At 42.5% G+C, this 26,692-nt stretch overlaps 1 protein-coding gene across 1 annotated transcript in view; it reads left to right on the top strand.

The window, feature by feature from the left end:
• Positions 1-1,780: 1,780 nt before the first annotated feature.
• The window catches only part of LOC126355981 (ABC transporter G family member 20), a 382,869-nt gene continuing 357,957 nt past the window's right edge, over positions 1,781-26,692 (top strand). The window contains exon 1 of the mRNA XM_050006596.1: positions 1,781-2,022. Coding sequence (XP_049862553.1) covers positions 2,012-2,022 — 11 coding nt within the window. The 5' untranslated portion in view covers positions 1,781-2,011. The remainder of the gene's footprint in view (positions 2,023-26,692) is intronic.

Raw genomic sequence — 26,692 nt, 5'->3', positions numbered from 1 at the left:
TTGTTGGGGACGTCGGCCACATGACGCCTTCCTTCAAACTGGACTTGAATCTGTTGGAAAATACTGTTGTAGACAGTTATCAGTCACTAATTCTGTGCATTTGTACAGAAATGTATCTATACTCATTTGGACGTGTCCTAACCACCCAGTGTTTAAAAACGTTCCATTAGTGATCTCTGTGCACCTTTTTCCATAACGTAGGACATCAAATGGTTCAAATGGCTCTAAGGACTATGGGACTTAACATCTGGGGTCATCAGTACCATAGACTTCGAACAGCTTAAGCCTAACTAACCTAAGGACATCACACACATCCATGCTCGAGGCAGGATTCGAACCTGCGACCGTAGCAGCAGCGCGGTTCCGGACTGAAGCGCCTAGAACCGCTCGGTCACAGCGTCCGGCCGTAGTAGATTGAGGTGGATGTGATTGTAAAACACTTTCGCACACATTAATTGGCTTGCTTAAGATTTCTCACGTCCTCCTCCTACTTACGAACTCACGGTCATCCATATGGAAATACGAGGACGGGCTCAAGTTTTTATTCTGTTCTCAACATCTGTTGAGGTATTACATGACATGCATATTACTCGGTCGACTTTCCCGCTTCTCTGACACAAGGTGCGACCTTCTGCCGCTGGAGGGCTACATATATGTGTAATATGGCGGTGTGTAACGTAACTACGTTGCTCCGTGAGAACCAGCGTGCTGCAATCGAGATACAGTTGAAATTCATAGAGAAATGAGAGCTGTGTACGGTGATGATTGTTTCGGCATCAGTAATGTGCGACGTTGGGCTGATCGTGCTCGTCATGGAGCAAACCCCAATGTGTGCGACAGAGATCAGGATGAACGACCGCGTAAGGCAACCGACGAGACTCGTCGGAATCAGACAGATGAACTCATCAAAGAAAATCCTTGGGTAAAACAGACACAGTGTGGCATATCACGAAAGCGTATGCAGGCCATCATTGTGGAACTGCGATACAAAAAGCAGTGTGCCGGATGGTTGCCTCGAATCTCATTCTTGACACTAAACGGAGGAGATTGGACACCTATTCAAAAATATCTTTTGCCTTTTGAGCGTGAGATTGAGAGGTCCCTGAACAGTATAGTGACAAGTGATGAAATCTGGAGTCACCATTTTGACCGCGAAAACAAGAGAGCATCATTGGAGTTCCGCCACAAAGAATCACCGACGCCAAAAAATGTTCAAGACCATGCTATCAGCAGGCAAGTCTAGTGTGAAATGGTTCAAAATGGTTCAAATGGCTCTAAGCACTATGGGACTTCATCTGAGGTCATCAGTCCCCTAGACTTAGACTAGTTAAACCTAACTAAGGACATCACACACAACCATGCAGGATTCCAACCTGCGACCGTAGCAGGTTCCGGACTGAGGCGCCTAGAAGCGCTCTGCCACAGCGGCCGGCTCATAGTGTGAAATATCTGACGCTCGGTAAACGGATATTTGATTGGGCTAGTAAAATGTAAACATGGCAGCGACATCCGGTTCGAATTTCCTCATACGTATGTTGTGTCGTATGTCACCGTGGTAATTGTCACAGGTGCTGCAAAAACACATCATCCTCCCGGTCTTCGTCTGTCCGTACGCATTTGCCGTAAGAAGTTAATGTGCGTGACGTCTGGAAGCGGTAAGGCCCATCGGCCACCAGGCGGCGAACGTCACCGCCTGCCGCTGCCCCCGCCATCTGCTACTTTTCCACTTACTTGCACCTGTGGCGCGCCCCCCACCCTCTCCGCCCGCCGGCCGGCGCAGGTGCTGCCGCCAGCGGAGAAAGCGCGCGTGCAGCTCCTGTCAGCGCGGAGGCGCAGCGCATGGCGTCAGTCGCTTCCCAGCCTTCATTCTGTGCGCATCGCCGACCGTGCGCCGGACGCGAGTGCCACCTGTTGCTAGTACCCGTTCTGTGACCGTCGTAGCGCCGGCCGGTAGTCCGTCGCCTGGTGCAACTTCCACTTCTCGGCCGAGGATTACCCAGCAGAGAACGAGATGCTCCTCACGTAAGTTACCTCTAGCGGATGGAAATTTCTTCGGCGGCGCTTGGCGGCAGATGCAGCATCCAAAGAACGCCGCCGCTGGTTCAGCAATACCTATGCGATCCGACCCCTGCTAAGGAAGACCTGTACGTTGCGTACGTTAACGCGTCGCACGTGCAAACTAGCATTCTCATCACGTCAACCACGTGCTGTGGCGTCACATTTCCTTTGCTTGCCAAGCTTGGCACTGCCCAGTCGGAAGTGCCAAGTCGGGCAGACCATTTCAGAACAACCTGGCGGTCAAAACTCTGATGTATTGCCAGAGGTACCAACTAGGAGAATTGGAAGCTTACCAAAGTGACTATTATGTATCAGATTTATCGCGACTGTCGACGCCATGGAACAGATCAATGTTCAGCGAAGGGCAGCTTTTCACTACCACGTCACATTGAAGTTGCATTCTGACACAACTTTTTAATGTTAAGTGCACGAGTACGAAAATATTCAGAAGAGCTCAGTGACATGAAGTTGTCTTTTAGTACTCCTCCAGTCTCACTGAGACTCCTCATGATTGCTTTGGACGGTTACAGGGGACCGACCATATTACATACCGAGGAGAATGAAATTAAAAACAATGTAGCTATCTATTGTATTTTCAGTGACTCGTTACAGGAAAACTACGTATACAGTGCAAACAGACATCTCTGCTACGGAATGCAGTATGATATTATGCCCGTGTGCTCTAGCAGTAGTGGACACCAAAAGATACTGAAAAAGATCCAAGCAGAGGGGTCGAAACGTCGAACATTTTAGAAGAAACATGACGCGGCCTAATAACCCAGAAGATTTTAACTTCAGTTAACTTCATTATGCTCGTGTTCGTACATAAAGGTACAGTTTTAAATCCGCTCGACTTTTCGAAACAAAGAAAATTCTGAACTTTGGCAAAATTAAAAGCAGAGCTCGATAATATTTGTTTAGTCTAGAGTATCCTTTCTCGTACTTTTCCAACAAGATCGGACATATTTTTGCACCACACAGACCATTATCGAACTCTGCATTGACGTAATAACTTGCTCACGGTTCACATCTCTTGTTTTCTCGGACTAGATCTGTCATCGCTGTTTTACTTTCGTCCACAATCCAAAGATAAAGGCTGGGCTGATAGAACGGTTCTAATTTCACTCGTTAATTATCTCTAGTAGTATGGAAGACATACGTCACTACGTCTTTTTATGCAAAATGTTCATAATAAACCTACGCTTAAGTCAGACTTACGTTTATTTATTGCTTCCCTCATGTTCAGTCCATAAAAAAAAAATGAGCAGAATACATTTCGGAAGGGAGGTTCATCAAGCAGTCATCAAAGCTGGATCATAAGCTCGGATTGAACAAGCGTGAGTGGACAGTGGTACTCACGATTACAAAGATACCATCCCGGAATTTGCCTGAAACGCGTCGTGAAATCCAAATCCTGAATGGACCCCGAAATGAATTTCAACTGCCGTTCTCCTCAGTTAAAAGACAGCGTCTTACCCGTTGTGCCACTTCTTACGGTTATATGGGTTTCGACAGTGCCTGCCATCCTCAGGTGTCTACGTGAAACGTATGAATTATATTTTCAAGACGGATACTTTTCTTTAGATCTCACTAGTACGTAGGGTATTCCAGGAGGAATGGTCAGTATTCAGGGATTTGCAGGAACTATCATTCGAAACAAAAAGCTCTGATAAAGATGGGCTCTAAAATGCATACTTTAAGAGTTATGAGCAGTTCTTCATCTTCAATACTGTGAAACAAATCTCTTGTACTGCAGGCTCTTTGCTTTTGTTTCTGGGCGGTGGTAGTACAGACAAAAACAACAAAAAAAAATGTGCTGTAAACATGTGCTCTGAAGTGCTTATCTTAAGAGCTATGTTCAAAGACTACCTGTTCATCTTTGCTTTTGTAAAACACACTTCTTCTAACGAAGAAGTGCTGATAGCTCTTAAAGTATGCGTTTTAGAGCCCACGTTTACTAGATTTTTTTTCTTTTTTTGTCCATACTGCCCCCTCACAAAATATGGAATGCAAAGATCTTCCAGTAGAAGAGATTTGTTCCTCAGTATCGAATATGAAGTGTTCACAGCTCGTAAGGTATGCATGTTAGTGCCCGTGCTCACTAGACCTTTTTGTTTCGAATAATCTTTCCGGTCATATGCCTGAGTATTAACGATTTTTTCCTAGGACACCTTGTATAGATTGTAAAGCGCAGGGAGGTTTGTCCTAGCACGAAAGACAAAACTTTCGGTAAAACAAACGAGTTAATTTATCAGCGAAAGGCAGTGCTACCGAAATGCATCGTACCATAACAAAATTCTCACTTGTGTCCCGAGTTCGAGTCTCGGCCCGGCACACACATTTGTGCTCCCGTTCACCATCTCTGCACTCCTTCCTGCCTTGTCTTTCCTTTTCATCCCCTGCCCCACCAGTCTCCTGCCTCTTGGTTTACCGCCCGCATCTCGTGGTGCCCGAAGAAGCATATGTGTTTTATTCTAGAAATTTTTTTAGTTTCAATCGCAGGGATCTGCGGGCTCCAATTGCAAACAAAACTGCTCCTTGATTCAGAGGGGGTGCACTAAGATAATTTGCAAAAGATCAAAGTTCCAGGCGCCAGCAGTCCAGGAGCCCACGCAACAGACTGCCTGCGCTGTTTACCTTCCAGCTCTCGCTTTGGTTGCGGTTCCAGCGACGGGTCGGGCATGTGTATAAGCCGGCGGTAGCGCCAAGAACGCAGCCTCAAGGACATGGAAGCTGCCTACGCAGCTGGTGGTGCCGAGCTGGGTTATCCAATTACATGGCTCTAGCGTCCGAGAATTGCTTCTGCATTCCAAACATCCTCTGCGAACGTATATGCACTACTCACAAGAGTCCCATAAAGCTCCTGGGTATACTACTGTAAGGAGGTCCCATAACGGCAGAAGTTCCAGGACCACGAAGCGATGGAAAACGCGAGGTTACGGTTTTGAGCCTTGAACGGCATCTTCCCTCACTGGCTTTCCACATTTTCGGCTCCGCAGAAATTGTATGCTCGTCTTTGCCTGAAGTCAGATGGCAACTCGTTGATTAACTGGTCTTCAATTCCCTTGATGTTAACCGTGGTAGTTTTTCCTGAAGTTGCAGTCAATGCCGGTGTGAGTCAATAACAACGACAACGGTCCACCATCTTCCTAGTACAAAGCTGAAACGACAAAAAATTACTGGGACTTTTGAGCTAGTATGCGAATTGTCACCTTAAGATGTAAAAATAGTCCGAAACGAGTTATGGCTACCAAAATTACCAATAACCCCCCCCCCCCCCCCCCAAAATCTCCTTCTTAGAGAATCGAACTTCCATGTATAAAATGGTTTCAAACTGTTTGATGGAACGCATTCTGAGACATTAAGAACTCATACTCGTCAGTTCAGTACGGAAGGGAAGAGGAGAGGGGGGGGGGGGGTAAAATCGTAGAGGGAGACAAAAAGTTAAATGTAGTAAGTATGTTCAAATGGATATAGTCTGCAGCAGATATTCGGAAATGAAGCGGCCTGCACAGGGTGGACTAGTGTGGAAAGCCGCATCAAACCACCACACATCAACAACATTGGACCATTGTCCATAGGATTAGCGAGGATACTGAAAAAGTTCAAATAAGCTCTGTTAGTTTTGTATTGTCGCAAAATAGGGAAGAGTGTGGCATGAATATGATGAGCGAGTTGGGGCGGTAATCATAAAAACAATCACGGTTTCAGTTGTAGCTAGATCTTTAAACGGAATTTCAGTCACCAACTTTGTCCTCCGCGTGTCGCAATATTTGGATGACTTCCACGCACATGTTGATCATCACCATTGTAATGAAATAAAGGGGAAGCACGCACGGAAAGCTTTAAGTGTTCATTTTCTCCAAGGGCTATTCGAGACTGTAATGGTCCAAAAATAATCTGAAAATATTTCTGTGAACCGCCCACCAAAGACTCAAGTGTGAATTGCTGGGTAATCATGCTGACATAGATCATGTAAATGTAGATTTACTTTACAAATGAGTGAATGTGTTAAACATTTGACATTAATCGTGTTAAACATGAATGGTTGAAGACACAAAACCGGAATTATGTTGGTTACATCAGATTCGGATTATTCACGTCTACGGTGACAAAAAATTCGAAATTAAATCTGAAGCAGAAGTTCTACTGCACGGACAGCGAAAACTTTTTCCTTTCGCCGTTTTGTAAGGGGGTGTCAGCGAAGAAAAGCTTCGGAAAGGTTTGAAACTATGTGTAAAGTTTGTTGTATGTTGCTAATCGCTCTGATTCTCAAATAGTGAGTGAATAGAGTCTGCGTAATTTGCCCGCCGTGAGTTATCACTGCCTGGAAACATCTACCCAATTTCTAAATTTAATACTTGGCAAATTGATAAACCTTTAACGTAAGATTGCATCTCCTAACGAGGGGATTATGATAAGATGTTAAACTTTTAAATTAAATGCGAAGTACTAAAAAATCAAACTTTAGTTTTCCCTGGAAGCCGATATGTAGGCAACCCGCAACTGACACATGGCCCCCGGCTGTTTAAAGATAATGCCTGGTTATGAAGTGGTACGTGTTATTTCAACAGGCTGTAATCCAGTCACCGGCAGTACTTTCACACACGTATTAGTTTTGTGAAAAAAGGGCCACACCAAAAAACTTGCTTCGCATATATGTTAGTATTTAAAGGCCCCATTCACATACGGAAAACAGTACTATTCGTCTCAAAAAACATCGTCAACCACTAGACACCCAATTCTGTATTAGAATCTCCTCCGGATTTCTCTATACATTTGAGTCTGCAGGTAAACTTTTCTCTGTTACTCCATAATGTTTTCTAGTGACATCTACCCATCTTCCATTACCCCGTCCGCTCTGTCTTTCAGTGTCTCTTGGAATACAGCAAAGACCTGCATGGGCCTTGTATCATAGATCGGTATAGCTACACATCCCACTCATTTCGATTCCATTTTCCTTACGGTGGCAGTTACGTCTTCCACGTCCATTTGTTTTTCTGTCCCTCCTAGTAGTATCCAACAAGTACTTCTCAGCTGATCGCTCAGAGAACCTTAGTTTGTCAATCGATCTTGCATTTAGAATGCCATAACAAATAATTGTTGGAAGTTTTCCCTTGTCAGTCTCCCTTTTATAGTTTTCTAAAAGCACGGGGCCCCCTAATAACTTTCCAGAGTATTTACGAAATTTCTTATATTTTAACTTCTTCAGTCTCTTTTTACTAACTTTTTTTAGTACGACATGTTTTGGCAGCATGCTGCTATCATCAGGTGCGTTACAGCTATATTTACATTAAATTAATCTGACGTAAGGCGAGTATTATTTGCTGCGTGTGTCATGAAGGTTATGTATCGTCACTTAACCACTTTTACTTTAAATTCGTTTGTCTGAGACACAGAGTAAAGTAATAAATACGTCCCCTTCCCTCAACACATTTATATTCACATTTACATCACTCCACAGGCTCTTAACTCTGTGTAACCTGATGATGGGAGCATGCTGCACAACTCGTCGTGCAAATAAATATTAATAATAAAGTGACTGAATCAGTTAAAATTATTTCCTATATTTAAAATACAACCTCAAGCAATTACATAAACACGGACAAAATTAAGCTCCTTAGTATTACCTTAACTTGTGCCCTCAGTCGTTGTCTTCAACTTTCCAAAATCTAAACATTCATAAGCTGATTATTTGACTTACTTTCCTTTTCTATATGCTCCTTATAGACTACGTGTGTCATACCGTAAGCGATTTTTGTGACTACTTTCAAACTCGCTCTGTTAAGGTCTTTTATTAGTTGTGGAAGGGTATCTGTTCTCGAGACAAACTGTAGTCTTACAAATTGTAGTTGATTGATGTGTTGTTAATCAGTATGTTTTCCTTTTGCCTATTCCCACTATGAGTAGCCCTGCAGGACTACTGAAAACAGTTGACGTGACAGAGATATGCTTTGCTTAATTCTTCAGTCTTCTAAATCTTTATAGTTCAGTATCGACGCACCCATTCGTCAATATACAAACACACATTGAATCACTGCCGTGTTTCTGAAAGGATTTTAGTATTTTGTTCTAGTCAACAAATAACTTTCGTAAGCCACATTGAATGGCGGAGGGTACATTGTACCAGTACTATCAATTCATGGCGTTATTTCATTCGCATATTGAGTTATCATAACTGTCTCCTCCATCAGTTTAAAAATTTCGAAACTAGATAAACAAGAAAAAAAAAGAGAAAATGATGGTGGTTTTAATGGCTCAGGTGCTCTGCATTCCCTTCATCACATGAATACAGCACACAGAAGGTTCATACAACCACGTAAAACTCTCAGATAAGTCTTGGGACGCTCTTCAACTTGCGCATCACATATACATTTTGTTCAGTCTTAGCGAATGTGGATGAGTAGGAAAAACAAACTCGTAATGTTCCGATAGAGCATTAGTAGTGTCCTGCTTGAATATCTGGGTGTATCGTTGCGAAGCGATATGAAATGGAGCGAGCATTGTAAGGGCTGTTGTAGGTAAGACGAATGGTCGACTTCGGTTTGTTGGGAGAATTTTAGGAAAGTGTAGTTCATCTCTAAAGGAGACCGCTTATAGGACGCTATACCTATTCTTGAGTACTGCACGAGTGCTTAGGATCTGTGGCGGATCGGGCTGAAAGAAGACATCGAAGCAATTCAAAGCCAAGCTGCTACATTTGTTACCGGTTGGTTTGATCAGCACGAAAGTGTTGTGATATACTTCATGCATGGTTCATACACCCACGTGAAACTGTAACAAAAATCCTTCCTTCGGACGCTGTTCAACTCGCATCACATTCACATTCACATTCCCTGGAGGGAAGAAGACATTATTTTTAAAGGACACTACAGAAGAAGTTTAAAGAACCGGCACTTGAAGGTGACTGAAGAACGATCCTACTGCCGCCAACATACGAGAAATTAGTTATTGTACAGAGTACCCTCCGCCACGCACCGAAAGGTGGCTTGCAGAGTATGTATCTAGGTGTAGAGTTTGGTCAGAGGCCAGTTGTGCACTTTGTCATTTGTGCTAGATTCGTATTCATAACACCAAGTCTCTTCACAAGTGATGATTTTCTCCAGAAAAGAATTTCCTTGTTTTGCGTATCAATCTAGTCGTGGCATGCGTTCCCGTGCCGTGTTTGTCCAGGTTGTCACGGTGTGCAAACAGGATTTGCACACACTTTTCTCTTTTCCTGGAGAATGGCTTGAACACTTGATTTAAAGATGTTTTGTTCGTCACTGCTTTACGATTTGCGACGCAGCAATGTGACACATGGCCACATGTCTACTACTTAACGCTAACCGCTCACAACTGTCTGGTCGAATGCACGTCTGCTGTTTATAGTTGTTAGTTCGATGTGCCACCGCAGTTGCTTATAGCCGTACGCCAGCAATAACATGAGTCTCGGAACGTTTTAGATGGACGCTGTGTGTGACTCTGTACACCTACCAACCTATCTTAACTTAATCTCGTGAGCATTTCTGTTACACTGTCTCCGTCCTGTTACAGTTCGCCGGCCGGGGTTGCCGAGCGGTTCTAGGCGCTACAGTCTGGAACCGCGAGACCGCTTCAGTCGCAGGTTCGAATCCTGCCTCGGGCATGGGTGTGTGTGTGATGTCCTTGGGTTAGTTAAGTTTAAATAGTTCTAAGTTATAGGGGACTGATGACCTCAGAAGTTAAGTCTCATAGTGCTCAGAGCCACTTGAACTTTTTTTTATGGTTCTAGCAACCCGTCTCCGAAGATGTTTGTTGTGTCAACTTGATAAGCATTGGTACAATAGTCTAGAACTGGTCGCACCGGCGACTTGTACAGGTTCTCCTGTACAGATGCACTGCTTATTCCCAGAACCCTTCCAACAAATCTTCCGAACAGCTTCTCTGATAATTATTTGAAGTGACTTTTCCATTTCGTATCGTTTCATAATACCACCCCTAAATACGAATAAGCTCTGATGTGTTAAAGATTTCACCAGCAGTGCTCCAGTCGTATACTAAACGGATCTTATTCTTTGTCATGGCCATTATCTTACATTCATCCACTTTTAAAGACAACCGCCATTCATTACAGCGAGTGGAAATGTTTTCCAAGTCTTCCTGCATTTCCTTGCGATAATTCAACGACAAACGTCCGCTGTGCACAACTACATCGTCAGGGAACAATGTTGTAGTGATGTTGATCCTGTCCGATAAATCGTTTACATATACTGAAAACGTTAGAGGTCCTATGATGCTTCCTTCGGGCACACCCGATGTATTTTCCGTTTCTGTAGAATATTCCCGTATAACGTACTGGCTTCTGTTTTTGTCAAATTTTCATCGACTCAGTCTAGTATCTGTGAAGATACACCGTATGATCGCGGTTTGGTTACTAGTGGATAAGATGATATAGTATCGAATACTTTTCAGAAGTGTATCTTCCTGTACGAACAAAAAAAATTTAAAAAAATGGCTCTGAGCACTATGGGACTCAACATCTATGATCATCAGTCCCCTAGAACTTAGAACTACTTAAACCTAAGTAACCTAAGGACAGCACACAACACCCAGCCATCACGAGGCTGTACGAACACAGCAAGCTGTGCTGCACACGAGTGATTTTTCCCAATTCTGTCTGATTCTTAGACAGAGGTTCGTTTTACTTCAGAAAAGTCATAATATTAGAGCTTAGCGTTTTCTGTAGAAAACTACAGCGGGTTGATATCATTAACATCAGTCTCTAAAGCTATGCAGCTGATATTTTATTCTATTCGTAAATAAGAGTGACCTGTGCTCCTTTGCAGTTGCGGTGGACGATTTGCTGCGAAAGAGATTATGGGTATGAGGAAGGAAAGGAGTTAGTTCCGCATCGTATTCAGAGTAAAATCTAGCAAGACTTCCGTCAACGTCTGTAGATTTCATGTTATGTAAGAAATGAAAATCCATGTCACCATATGAAATTATTACTAGATCGTTATAGGCAGAGCGCGGCGCACAAAGATCGGCACGTACTGCAGAAATCCAGAACAATACTGACCTCTCTCAACGATAAGAAAACTGTCACCAACTTTTTTTCTCCGCCAAGCTTCCAAAACTGAACTGAGGAGTAGTATTGACTGCGAAACACATTGCAATTGTAAACGGACGTGGCTGCACCAGTTTAAAAACCATGTGGCGTTAACTCTAATATCCAGCAATGTGTCGATTTCGACTGTAACCTAAAAATTCACTGCATTAATTCGTTCCCTTGCTACAAGCATTGGTGTTCAACAGTTCTATACGTCTCAATAGCCCTGAAGTTCAGCGTTATGCAAAATATTCATGGTACCAGGGGTTCCGAGCGAGGTGGCGCAGTGGTTAGCACACCGGACTCGCATTCGGGAGGATGACGGTTCAATCCCGTCTCCGGCCATCCTGATTTAGGTTTTCCGTGATTTCCCTAAATCGTTTCAGGCAAATGCCGGGATGGTTCCTTTGACAGGACACGGCCGATTTCCTTTCCTAACCCGAGCTTGCGCTCCGTCTCTAATGACCTCGTTGTCGACGGGACGTTAAACACTAACCACCTCCACCACCAGGGGTTCAAAACTTATTACGAAAGTGTGAAATTTTTAGGCGCTTTCGTGGATGTGGTCCAATGTCGTAACTATATGATTTTTTCCACTTTCTCTAAACGCCTAAAAATACCGTTAAAGCTTTAAATCACATTTTGCTCTTCGAATGGGAGTCGTTATTTCCTTTGGACATCGATTATCGCCATTTCTTTAAGTTCTTCGTTTATTACTTTATCAGTCAATTTAATTTCTTAATATCCTGCTATTGAACTACGTTTCAAAAGCTTGCAGTTTTTTCTAGTATGTTTTCAGAGGGTGGCCAAGTTAAACTGGTTCACTAACTATATAGTATGAAGATAAAAATTGACTGTAACATCATCCTCGTTTTAACACATCGGGATGAATCTCTTGTGTAACTTAAGGCGAATCACTGACAACGGCAACTGCCACGTCATCGCAGGTTTCTAAACATGATTATATCCTGCAGTTTTAATGCTGGACCATGCACGGAAAAATTCATGCCGTTATTTTTTTTTTAATCTTATGGGACTTAGCTGCTAAGGTCATCAGTCCCTAAGCTTACACACTACTTAACCTGAATTATCCTAAGCACAAACACACACACCCTTGCCCGAGGGAGGGCTCGAACCTCCGCCGGGACCCATGCCATTATTAAAGGGAAGTTCGCACTTCGCAGCTTTCTGACTCTTTACTTACCAGTCTCGCTGACTATGCTGCACTAACGACGAAACATGAGTTAATGAACACAAAATTTAGTTTTTGAACGTCAGGCCTAACATATACATGTCAAAAGTTTGCGTAGACCCGTCAGATGAGTGGTCAGTGCGGCGGAATGCCATGCCAAGGGGCCCGGGTTCGATTCCCGGCTGGGTCATATTTCCTCCGCTCAGGGACTGGGTGTTGTGTTGTCCTCATCATTTCATGGCAATCCCCGATGCACAAGTCGCTCAATGTGTGGCGTCGAATGCAATAAGTACTTGCCGTAGGCGACCGAAGTTCCTCGCAGGGGGGACTCCGGCTCACAATGCCACGTACTCATTTCCGTTTCTGCTTTGAAAGTCGGTGTCAAACTAAGCCTCAGTAGGCCCTAATGACCTGTTTATCAGTTTTTCACCGCTACCACGGAATTGTAAAAAAGATAAATGTCAAGTTACACTGCAGTTCAGAGTCTTGGTTAAATTATAGAGTGCCTTGCATCTGGATAGGTAGGTCGATTCGAAGTTCGGATGAAGTTAAGGTGTGCCACCTCCCGTAATACCTAGACTAGTAAAACAAAACACCACTGGGAGCGATGACAATTGTTCAGGATGATTCTTACCGTCGTGAGGAAATAACTGCCTCTACTTTAGCGTACATTCTACTCATTATGGAACTTTTCCCCTTAACCCACGAGCTGTTATGGTACACCCTCTGCCTCCTTTGCACAACACACAGCGAGTGTTTTTTTAGGCCCGAGCAGAGGCGAGGCCCACCGAATGGCAGACCTGAGAGCCGAAGACGCAGACCGGCGGATGCCTCCGGGATGTGGCAGGTAGGCGAGGCAAACCCTGGAGCCGGACCCATTTTTTTGCTGTCGTCTGATCAGCGTTAAAAACATTCCAGGAACCCCGTCCGTCCTTTCCCAGAACCATTCAGTTTGTCTTCTTGATGCAATAATTTACCAACAGCTGTATGTATTGTAGATTTTTTTTTTATTTTATGAACTTCTATGTGCTACCAGTTTCGGCATTACATTGACGCCATCTTCAGGCCTCACTCCTCATAGTCATAAAATCGCTATACATGGAAGGAGCCATATAACTGGATCCGCGAATCAAATCGTCCAGCAACAGCTCTTGGTGGCCAGGCGACACCTGTGTGGATAAGATTCGAGAGAATGAAGAAGTACTGGGCCGAAAGGAAACTAGAAAATTCTTTGTATAAAGTTGGCTAGAGTGGTCCAATGAAGGCCATAAAATGTAAATAAATAAATAAATAAAGGAAGACATCGAATCAGTTCAGATGTGGGCTGCCATATTTGTTACCGCTATGTTAGAACAACAATCAAGTGTTGCGGAGATGCTTAGGGGACTGAAATAGGAATCACCGGAGGGAAGGCAACGTCCTTTTCGACGATCAGTATTGAAAAAATTTGGATGAACAGCAGAACGGTTTTACTGCCGCCAAGGTACATTTTGCCTTTTCTTTTGGTCATCAGTCTTCTGACTGGTTTTATGCGCCCGCCACAAATCCCTCTCCTGTGCTAATCTCTTCATCTCAGAGTAGCACTTGCAACCTACTTCCTCAATTATTTGCTGGATGTATTCCAATCTCTGTCTTACTCTACAGTTTTTGCCCTATACAGATCCCTCTAGTACCATGGAAGACATTCTTTGTTTTCTTAACAGATGTCCTATCATTCTGTCTCTTCTCCTTGTCAGTGATTTCCACATATTCCTTTCCTCTCCTCCTCGTTCCTTATCTTATCAGTCCACCTACTTTCCAACATTCGTCTGTAGCACCACATCTCAAATGGTTCGATTTTCGCTTAAGGGCCACGAAGATTAGAGAGATTACGACTCTTACAGAGGCATATAGAAGTCGTTTCTTCCTCGCTTTGTGTGAGAGTGTACCGGGAAAGGAAATGACAAGTGGTGGTACAGGGTATGCTCCGTTACGCACCGTATGCGGAGTATGTATGTAGATGTAGGCGTAATAGCCCGCGCTGAGACCCCGAGATCTTCTCTCGGTTGAGTCTTTCAAGGCTGCACTTAATTGAAGTAAAAGCATTGTATCTTTTCATGATGTTGCTTTTTGTCCAGTTCCAATAGGCGTCAAATCGAATATTTACTACAGTTGTCAGCAGACAGCTATCAACAGCGTATGCTGGAAAGTTGGGAAACGAATATTTACAAATCTCTAACAGACTTCTGCATCTATCCTATTTGTACGGAGGACAGGAAGTGTTCACACAGCTGTGCGCTACTGCTCTTTGGTCGCCCGCTGTGCAGTACTTACATCTTTTATGGCAGGGTCACTTAGAAAATAGTGAAGAGAACTCCAGATGTCCTGCATATGCCTCACCGTCAGCGGAAACAGCGGTTAGTGTGAGCCGGCGGGTGGTATGGGCCACAAGGTGTTTCTCGAGAGTGCCGTACAACAGCGGACGCATGCACAAGGGCTGCTGCCGAGCGTTTTAGCGTTTCTTGCTCTACACAGAAAACGAGATTAAAGTCAGCTGTAGAATATGACCAGACATGTAGGACACCTCAGGTGGGATTTTTCAAACCAGCATTTCAATAAAATTACGAAAAAATACCTGTAACACTCTTGAGAGATTTAGATGCTAGGTTACTGTCGCTAACTAAGCTTGGGTTTCAAAAGCTGGCTTACGATTTGGCAGTAAATTTAAAGCTGGCTCACAATTTTAAAAGAGAAAAGAAATTTGCGGGTAAAGATTCCTATCAAAACTTTGCGAAGACGCAGTCAGAGCTGTAATACAGAAAACCTCGCTTCACACGTTTAGTGTTTTGTGACAGGTACGGTGTACGACAGGTTGAAAATGTTTTTAACTGTTTTTACTATCTTGTACTTTTACTGTATAGACAGATCAATTTGTGAATTCCAAAAACACGTTTTATATTTAGAAACCTATATTATGTTCTATAACCCATAATACTAGACACTTTTCTCAATATCTCGAATCGTAAATTATAGAATATCTTTTCTTACTGGCCGGCTGGTGTGGCCTAGCGGTTCTACGCTCTTCAGTCTGGAACCGCGCGACCGCTATGGTCGCAGGTTCGAATCCTGCCTCGGGCATGGATGTGTGTGATGTCCTTAGGTTAGTTAGGTTTAAGTAGTTCTAAGTTCTAGGGGACTGATGACCTCAGATGTTAAGTCCCATAGTGCTCAGAGCCATTTGAACCATTTTTCTTATTGGGTTTCCTTGTGGTTAGAAAGCTTTTTTTCGACATTTACTCCAAAACAAATGCTTAAGTAAACGTTTTATGCAGTTACACCTTATTTTAAAACAACAATAATAGTTTCATACCATTTTTGCCTTGAGAGACCCGCACTATCCAACGTTTTCCCTGCTATACAGTGATGTCGCCAGCTTTTTTTATTTTTTACCTGACATGTACAAGTAGGTGGTATAGCTAACTAGCGCCAATAACACTGAAACTTACCACTTAGAAGGACTGAAACTGTAGAAACATGTGTGCATTCTTTATGAGTATGTGTGGTGTAAGTGTGAAACTAGAGAACATATTCACACCTTCGTTGCTGCTACTTTATTTCTAAACAGTAAGATTGCGCCATCTCCCCACAACTTTCTACTCACGCTGATTATACGGTGATGTCTATAACACGCTAATAAGGAAATATACAACACGCGGGCAAGTGGCATTTTATTTGTTTCTGAGAAGACATTAACACATCACGCCAAGGGCAATCCATTCGCCATAAGCGAGCAAATCCACTGGCATGCTGGGCGTCCTTGTCACAAGGAAAACAGCTTTCGGCAGCGCGCAGCTGTCAGCTTCCTCACTTCCGTTCTGCAGCCGCACCGGCGCACCTTCCCATCTGTCCGTCACCTGGAGGGGAACTACGAGCGAAACGTCCGATTCATTTCGCCGAAGCCCGCACGGATGGAAAGCTTTCTCCCAACTTCCGCCTGTAGAACCAGCACCTCCTAGACAGTCTACGGGATTGAAACTGAAACCCATGTGAAAGTTATCTATCCTCTTTTTTTGAGGAAACGACAGGTGGCAGTTTGCTCAACACTGCATAAACTTTATACGTACACCCTTCGGAGATGCTACGCTAGAAATCACAGTGGAGACAGATTTTTTTTTGTTCCATTTCAGTACACTCTCTTGAGTGGTGTCAACAATTATAAAATCATTGACGCTAATTTTAAGGTACGTGGTGTTTAATATAGATAAAATTTCGGTCATTTGGAATTTTTGGTGAGATTAAATGCTGATGACCAAAAAATGGTTCAGATGGCTCTGAGCACTATGGGACTTAACTTCTAAGGTAATCAGTCCCCTAGAACTTAGAACTACTTAAACCTAACTAACCTAAGGACATCACAGACATCCAAGCCCGAGGCAGGATTCGAACCTACGACTGTAGAGGTCGTGCGGTTCCAGACTGTAACGCCTAGAAACGCTCGGCCACTCCAGCCGTCTTTCTGATGATATGTTGTTTGGTTAGGTTTATGGATTAAAGGGGTTAAACGGCGTGGTAATCAGTCGATAACATATTCAACACATATACAGAAAAGGTCATGAATATTCTGATAGGCAAACCGAAAAGGCACTGACAAATGTTTATGTTTCAGTGGCTTTCACTTGCTGCCTGTTCATTGTCTGGTGTTAAATCTCTACATACTATAAAAATGTATGTATGTATGTTAGTGTGTATTGATGTATGTTCTGCCGGCCGGTGTGGCCGAGCGGTTCTAGGCGCTACCGTCTGGAACTGCGGGAGCGCTACGGCCGCAGGTTCGAATCCTGCCTCGGACATGGATGCGTGTGATGTGCCTAGGTCAGTTAGGCTTAAGTAGTTCTAAGTTCTACGGGACTGATGACCTCAGATGCTTAAGTCCCATAGTGCTCAGAGCCATTTGAACCATTTCCTCCCAAATCACTAGCTCAATTTCAACCACACTCGGTACACTCATCCTTTACTGTCAGGCAACAGTCGCTTGTAGTGATAACAACCAACTACCTATGACATTTCAGGAGATACGACGTCATAAACAATGCGTTTTGAACTACCACACCGTGTAAGACATTTAAATGTATTACCTATGTGCTACTAACTCTATTCCCAATAAATTTCGCCGACAGTATCCACATAAGATACCAAATGCACCTAGAAAATTATATCGGGGTACCACACATAGTTCAGGAGATATGAAGATATAAACAATGAGATGCGTTAAAAACTCCCGCATTATGCATCACGTTTAAATTACTTCCTTTCTACTTACTGTGTTCGCAACGTGTTTCGCAGGCAGTGTCCTCATACACCGGTGAAAGTACCTACACGATTATGTCATTTTACTACACATACTTCAAGAGATAAGGCATCATAAACACCGACATTTGTGGAAAATGCCATATCATGCATGAACGTTTAATACATTAATTCATTACTACCGTTCGGGTCTGCCGTGTGCTATTGGCAAGTGGGGTGCACTCAGCGCTTGTGACGCCAATTGAGGAGCTACTTGATTGAGTAGGAGCGGCGGCGGCCACGAAATCTAACAACGGAGGAAGAGCGATGTTCTGACCACATGCACCGCCGTGTTCGCATCCGGAGACGTCCAACATCTGCTTCAAGATCTGTTCGGACGACGTTTGTTTGTTTCTGTCAGCGTACTGTAGTCTTCAACATGTGTTTCTAGGAATTAGTTTCATTATATGTTTAAAGGCTGAAAAATCTTTGACCAGAAATATTTTTTACGGGTGTTATTTTACCTCCATCAGTTTCTGGGTTGTTTCTCGATATTGGGATCGCGGTATATTTATAAGGATATAATTTTTGCATAAATTATTACTTCCAGAATGTAACAACGATGTTCATAAGGGTAATGGCAAAATAAATTTTCTGAATGAAGTGGTGGTGGTGGTGATGATGATTTATGGTGGAGGGCGCTAAACAGCAAGGTCATCAGCGCCCTATGAAAAAAGTAAACTGTCGTAATATCCAGTCTTTCGTTACTTCAACAATCACAGAATTCTAACAACCTACATGAAGAAAATAATGTTTAATAACTGTTTTATTTATTAAAAGAAAATGCATTTGTGAAACGAGTTTGAACGGATGTAGCTGCGTGCCAACTTCTTGGTTTCCGCGGCAAGTATCTTATAAAAATGGTTCAAATGGCTCTGAGTACTATGGGACTTAACATTGTAACCTCCCCGCAAAATAAAATAATATGAATAATACTCTCATTTAGCGTAACTACCCAACAGTGAAAATATAATACAATGTGACAAACCTATAACCTTTCAATAATTGACAGTCAATTTAACCTGGTAAATTTTGGACGTGAGCAATGCTGCGTCATGGCCCTGATACATCATTCTGAATAAAGTGAAAAATCTTACCTTAATTAGATCGCCGGATAACGCGCATATATCTGCTCCTATAAGAAATTTTCCTGGCGCAGCTAAGTGCAATGCTGGCCGATAGATTTGTCTTATAGAAAAGGAAGGAACTGACTTTTCTTTTCAATAATCGGGATTGCCAAGGATTGGAGAAATTAGTGAATTCTTTAAATTGAGATAAATGTCAAAAGTTACTTTTTATGAGAAAGATTATTATTAACAGATTTTTTTTAAAACATTTGCATGGGACTTGATGTAACAATACTACATATGCGCGAGGCTTCTTTTACCTTATCCTACAACGCTCAGGCTCCGCCATCGCTGCACACGACCGGCCCAGCCAACACGATACACCAGACCAGACTGCTCTCTACCAACAACTAACTGCTACTGCTACGCAGTTCTTACTGCAATCAATACTGCTCTTTGGTCTCAGATTCTCTTCTAGCTTACATATCGCAGGCAGCGCGTGAGCAATACATCGAAATTACATCAGCTCGATTGCGCTAGCTATGGTCATCAGTCCCCTAGAACTTAGAACTACTTAAACCTAACTAACCTAAGGACAGCACACAACACCCAGTCATCTCAAGTATCTTATATTCGGTGACCATCCATACAGATTTTGATTCTAAGAATCTGTCGAGGGGAATGCAGCGATGACTCCATAGGAGAGGCATGGCCTTTGAAATAATCTTGTCGGTCTTCATTAACGAGCATTTTAAAAATTACAAGAGACACTTAGCTGACTTCATGTCGTTTCCATGGAACATCACGAGGAAATTGTGTTTTTTTAATCCCCAAATGAACTTATTTACAATGTTTACAACTATGAGAACGACGACAATTTAAACTTCTTCTCAATATTAACGTTATTTCCATTGACGGCTACTTCTTCTTCACTATAACTTTTGTACGTAGGCCACACAAGTTTGAAATTATTTTAAATTGGTTTATTTATTTATTTATTTACATGTCAAGTTCCGTAGGACTAAATTGAGGAGCAAATCTCCAAGGTCATGGTACGTGTCAGTACATGAACTCACAACATAAAAGTAATAACAGATAAAAATAAATGTTCATGAACCTGAAAGAAAATGAGTCCATAAGTTTAAGGAAACGCTGTCAGCAATACAATGAGAATCAGCTTAATTTTTCAAGGAACTCCTCGACAGAATAGAAGGAGTGACCCATGAAGAAACTCTTCAGTTTCGATTTGAAAGCGCATGGATTACTGCTAAGATTTTTGAATTCGAGTGGCAGCTTATTGAAGATGGATGCAGCAGTATACTGCACACCTTTTTGCACAAGAGTTAAGGAAGTCCGATCCAAATGGAGGTTTGATTTCTGCCGAGTATTAACCGAGTTAAAGCTGCTTATTGTTGGAAATAAACTAATATTGGGAACAAGAAACGACAATATGGAATATACGTATTGAGAGGCCAATGTCAAAATACCCAGACTCGTGAACAGAGGTCGACAAGAGGTTCGTGAACTCACACCACTTATTGCCCGAACCGCCCGTTTCTGAAGTCTTTGTAAGACTTTGAAATTGCTGCTTTATTTGTAATTGTTGACTTTCTTCCTTTCATATCAAAATTTAAAATTAATCGATCAAACTAGCAGCCATGCCAGCCCCCACAAAGATTTTTTACTATAGAGTAAACATTTAAATGAAACCTTGATTTTACGTATCTGTCCTTCGGTTTCGTCCCTGCACAGGCTTTACCCGTTATCAGTTAATCCTAGTCCACCATTTTTAGAATATAAAGTGGCTACTTTAGCACGTGCTCTGCACACTTCACGTCTTCACAAGAACTTGGTAATTTTGGAAATTTTTCTCCCCAGTATCATTCTCAGTACTGGAAACAGCTGGGCAATATCATAAGCTTTAGCAGCGCTGCATGAGTTGATATACTTTGTTCTTTGAACTTGGTTCATATATAAATTCTCTATGATGGCTCCTTGCACTTTATCTGCTGCAACTTTTGACAGGCTGAGCTACAGTATCGGCGGCCACTTGGTTACCGTAAACTACCGACGATACCTATGCACAGATACATTATAGACGCATAAAACTTATCTTGCGATTTTCTCGGAATTGCCAGAGTAGTATACATTGTGTTGTTTAGACGGCCTACTAAAGTGTACAAAGTCGAAGTAAATCTGTGATCCGAACGTGGTAAGTTACGGGTGAGTGACGAGGCAGACCTCTTGCCGCTCCGCCGTGGGCGGTTCGCGAGACACCGGCGGCCGCTCGCCTGCAGCGCTGAGTCGCTGACGTCACAGCAGAGGCAACCTGCTGCTGCTTCTCCTACTCCTCCACTTGCCGGCCGCGGTTTCCGCCGCCGCCTCCAGCGGCGAGCGCGCTCTGACGCGTCCTCTTGTCTCACTCACGAGTCTCTGTGGCGTCATGCAGCGCCGCATCGCTACAATAAACACCTTGATGTCCGCTGATAAAGATAAGTGTTTTTACCCTCGCCTTTACTTTTAAATCTGACGAGACCAAGTGAAGTTGTAACATTACTCTGGTAACAGATTATGGGTTATTATGATACTCATACCAGATACACGTTTTTGTGTTTATGCAGTTTGATGTCGACCGGGCGTTCGTTATAAATTATTGATTTTAAGGACTAGCATTATGGGACATAAGCAGTTTGAGACTTTATGCACATTTAGACTTGCACTAACACTTTCTTTCATCGCCTTGGGCTACTCCAAAACTGGCCATGCTTTGAGTAGTATTGTTTACTCCACGAGTAATACGATTCTTTTTCGAACACAAACGGTGCCCCTTTAGTGCGGAAAATACGTAATTTAATTAGTGGGCTTAAGCTTTGGTGTTATGTTGGTCTTCGCACAGTCACCCGTGTTCTAGCTTTTTCCATACCCGCATTACCTATCGCGACACAACTTGCTATGTCTCCGTTAAGATGGGTTCGTCATTTTATCGATGAGTCGTTAGAGTAATGCCCTAAACGCCTAGAGAATTAGGATGACATTGTCGATTGACAATTTTGAGGATTACCCTTACTTGAGGAGGATCTGAGATCCTTGTTGGTTTATTTCGCTGTGGTAGTGCCGACATGTTAAGCGATATGAAGGACGCCAAAGTACATCACTTTATTTCGATCTGGTGTACAACGTAGGCTTGCAAGGTATTTGTGAGTGTTCTTTGCGTGCTCTTTGCATTCCGTTTTTCTAGGAGCTACAGTCTGGAAACGCGCGACCGCTACGGTCGCAGGTTCGAATCCTTCCTTGGGCATGGATGTGTGTGATGTCCTTAGGTTGGTTAGCTTTAAGTAGTTCTGGGACTAATGACCACAGATGTTAAGTCCCATAGTGCTCAGAGCCATTTGAACATTTCCGGTTTTCTTTTAATGTGTTGTTCGCCGTTGCGGTTTGCGGAAAATTGCCTTTTTGATGCCATGACAACTAATTATATCACCAGTTGTGATAGTACCTAGGCCGTAAATATGCACATTATTGTACTTCATAGATTACAATGTGACATTTTACTTTAAATGAGGATAGGTGCTCATTAATATTAGGAATTTTCTCGTTTATAAGAATTATACAGGATTTTCATACAAAAAAAATTGAGATGCTCTTTCCGTCGGAGCTCCTGATTTTATGCGTCTTGTTCTGATCTTTTTAATGTTTTTGGACGTTCTCTTGCAAATCCCTGACGTTAAATAGTTTCACGACTTACAAACTTGTACACATTTTATTGTGCTGTATGTACACAGAGATTTGTTTTAACGCCGTTACTTTCATTTTGTAGCTTTTAGTCCTTTTGTGATTGTGCGCTACTCTCTGTAAAGCTTGCTTAGTACACTTTGATATGCACTGTAAGTATACTCTTTTTGTTATACAGGGGCGTGAAGATGGCGTAGTGGAATACCGAAACTGGTAGTCAAAATAAAATAGAAAAACATTTCAATTACACGGCTGTTGGCGAATTTCATTGATAATACTCCGGTAATGTTTGTTATTCTTCAGCCAGTGGTTGACACCAGTTGAAATGTTTCCGGAAGTACTGGGCCCGTGAGTAATGTGATGACCTGTCTCTATTGGAAATCAGGCTCAAGAATGAATTTTCAGATTTTCCAGTGAAGTGTGTACTGATTTGGAACTTCCTGGCAGATTAAAGCTATGTGCGGCGTCGAGACCCACTACTGGGACCTTTGTCTTTTTGAGGCCAAATGCTCTGCCGGCTGACCTGTCTAAGCACGGCCTGTCTTCACAGATTTGCTCCCGGAAGTTCCTCTCTGCTACCTTCAAAATTTCACAGAAGTTCCCTTGCATACTTTTCTTCCAACAGTGGAGTCCCGCAAGGTATACGGGAGTACGTCTGTGAAGTTTAGTGTCTAACCAAATTCATAATCAATGTTTCATCCATGAGATGATAGTAAATCTGTTGCCTTCAGATGTACATGCAAATACTTTCATAGTTATAGGCAAGTCCACAGTAGCCTTGCTTATGAAGCTTACACATTCATGGAGCATCTTATCTTACTTTACCTGATCAGAATACTTGTGAGTACACAGGAGAAACACTTCGAATCACTCATGAAATATCTGCCGCCAATACATCACACGTACTTCAAGAACAATCTAGTACCTCTGAACACACGCCCCAGTGACATAACTTCGCAGAATATGGATGCCTATGACTTTGTTTACGACTGAAAAGTTAAGAAATACCGGTACGGTTGTGACAAGTGTAGTAATAATACAGGCTTTTTAATCAGCAGTTCAAAGAAAACTGAGGATATGAAAGTTCTATGTTTTGAAAGAACAGGAAACAAATTTATGAATATCTTTATTTGAAACCAATACTGATAACAAGTATGATGTTGTGTTGTTTCCTATAAGATTTAGAGACAACTGAACCAACTTTTGTACATCATTAAATATTATGCTCCCAAGCCTAACTGCTTGTGGGTATAATATGGTATAATAGTCCATTCAGACATACATAAACATGGAAAACGATTTAAATCGTGTGATTAATTAATTCAAATGACTTTTCTTCTCTGTATTTTATCTCAAAATTGACTTTAATGGACTTGATCTACTTTAATCATGAACCCCAGAATTTAACAATGAGTTACAGAAAGATCCAGAAACCCCCCAAGTAAATGGAGGAGACATAGGAAGAACCGTTATTAGATTAATGAAAAACTATTTTCTTTAGATTATCACGCACACTAAATGAACAATTCAAGCGCCGGAAGTACATAAAGGTGTTAATTATGGGTCTGAAACATCTATAATCTTACAGCTTACAAGCAATGTTATGAGGGACACTCAGGAAAAATGGTAATGTTCCAGAAGGCGGTCATATCACGGAAATGAACTCGTTAGAATTTGAAGTAATCTGGATTCGTCTAGCGTCTCTTGGAGCTGAGAAAAGGCGACCGATGGTTTGAACGAGGAGAGAGAAATTCTTGACCCCAGGTGACAATCACTGAATATCAATTAGCAACTTCAATTATCTCTTCCTCTTCTGCCGTCGCCAAAGGATACCATAAAGACACATATATTCTCGTACCAGCATGAGGATTGAAATTTGATTCTCATGGACAAGCACTTGAGAAAACAGTATTTGCTTGATGGGGGCCAAAAGGTAGATGGAAAAAAAATGTTGTGCATTGCTGAGTCAGGATGCATCGAGTTTTGTTCCGATGAAAGCGTGAGCCCTTGGAGAAAGCCTGTTGAACGGCAGTGTATTGCCGACACTGAAATTTGCAGCTGGGAGAGTTGACATTACATGTGAAAAGGGAGGGGAATAATAGAGGTTAAAGTTCAACGTTTTGTCGGCATAGAGAACTATCACAGATGGAAAAGACTGGGGATGGAATCTGGTCGCTATTACGCTGAACGTGCCTACAAAGAGGCCAGCCAGGGATGCAACTTATCACCAGTGCTGTTCAACTAAAATCTTAAGAAGGGCATTGACGAATATAGAAGAGAATTTGGAGGCCTTGAAGTATATTGGAATGAAACATAGATTACAACATTTTCTGCCAGTTTAGTGGTCAATGAGTAGAACTGTCCGTGGCAGATTTCAACTATGAACAGAAATTTGCCAAGGACTGTACTTCTACTTATGGAATGCATCGGTTAGAAAAATGCACCGATGATGATAATAGTCGTGTACCGCAAGTCTCTAGAGCAACGGAAGGTTCCAAATGATTGGAAAAGAGCACAGGTAGTCCCAGTCTTCAAGAAGGGTCGTCGAGCAGATGCGCAATATATATCTCTGACGTCGATGTGTTGTCGAGTTTTAGAACATGTTTTTTGCTCGCGTATCGTGTTGTTTCTGGAAACACAGAATCTAATCTGTAGGAATCAACATGGATTCCGGAAACAGCGATCGTGTGAGACCCAACTCGCTTTATTTGTTCATAAGACCCAGAAAATATTAGATACAGGCTCCCAGGTAGATGCTATTTTCCTTGACTTCCGGAAGGCGTTCGATACAGTTCCGCACTGTCGCCTGATAAACAAAGTAAGAGCCTACGGAATATCAGGCCAGCTTTGTGCCTGGATTTAAGAGTTTTTAGCAAATAGAAAATGAGGATAGTTCTTCAAAATGCATCGTGCAAAATGATTAACATAAAAAAATCGCCATTAGTACCAGAAAAAGTTATTATGATAACATACCCACTGTTTTTACAGTCTCGCGCTTTCACCAACTTTTTCTAACGCATAAAATCAAAACACTTATTTCAGTATGTGCCATTTCGATGTTATCGCCGGGCGGTGCGGCCGAGCTGTTCTAGGCTCTTCAGTCTGGAACCGCACGACCGCTACGGTCGTAGGTTCGAATCCTGCCTCGGGCATGGATGTGTGTGATGTCCTTAGGCTAGTTAGGTTTAAGTAGTTATAAGTTCTAATGGACTGATGACCTCAGATGTTAAGTCCCATAGTGCTCAGAGCCATTTTTCGGTGTTCTTGCGATTTCTAACGGAGAAGCTGTGGACTACAGTTCCTGATCATCAACAGAATATACCATCACTTTACAATGCCGTACGCAGTTTTAAGCCGTATATTTGCGCTGGGTATTACCGTGGACTGCGATTTTGTGCGACCAATGTTAAGGCGGGCCGTGGCGCTTCCCCAGGCGCTCCGTACGAAAGTGTGGTCGTGAGTTCCGCGCAGGTATCCGGCCCACCAATACCGTTAACCGGCACACCGCTATGATTTTCCCTGAGAATCTCACGAAACTCGACGGAAGGCGCTCCCCAGGATCACCGATAACTGCCAACAACATCAGCACTGTGTTTTGGGGCGATTGCACTGTTCGTTACGTTTAGAACGCCTAATTGCCGACTTCTAGTTTCCACTGAGCCGTTCACTGTGACTCATCATAGTGATTTAATCATTTGTATTGAATCTGTACTTCCGATATAACAGCAGTAACACTTACTCGCCTTCCTCTTCAAGGATTAGGCTATTGGTCTCTTCCAACTTCAGTTTTCCTTGGTCTTCTGGTGGGAGGATATCTAAGGGCAAGCTTCCGAACTCTATTCCCATCCGTTTCAAAAATGTGTTTTTCTCAACTTCTTTTGTTCTCAACATTCTTTCATTCAACAATAATTTAGTTAATCGCTTTCTAATCTCTTAACTACATTTTTTTTGTTTTTTAGGGAGTAACATTTCATTGATTTGCGGAACCGCATGTGATTTCAGACTATTGTATTTTTAATAGCTCTATATTAGCCATCAAATGTACTATTTACAATATACACTACTGCAGTTTCGATCTTAGGTCAATTTCATGTCGCTATAGGTGCTGAAAACACATCTGCAGTCGGCATTACTAAAACAAATAAAATCTATGACTACTGTTGTGTTTTCAGCATCTGTAGCCACATGAAATTGACCTAAGGTCGAAATTTCAGTAGTGGATATTGTAATAACGACAAACACGAAGAC

This window comes from Schistocerca gregaria, chromosome 3 (assembly GCF_023897955.1).
Source record: "Schistocerca gregaria isolate iqSchGreg1 chromosome 3, iqSchGreg1.2, whole genome shotgun sequence".
NCBI lineage: Eukaryota > Metazoa > Arthropoda > Insecta > Orthoptera > Acrididae > Schistocerca > Schistocerca gregaria.
This window is presented reverse-complemented; position numbering and strand designations above follow the sequence as displayed.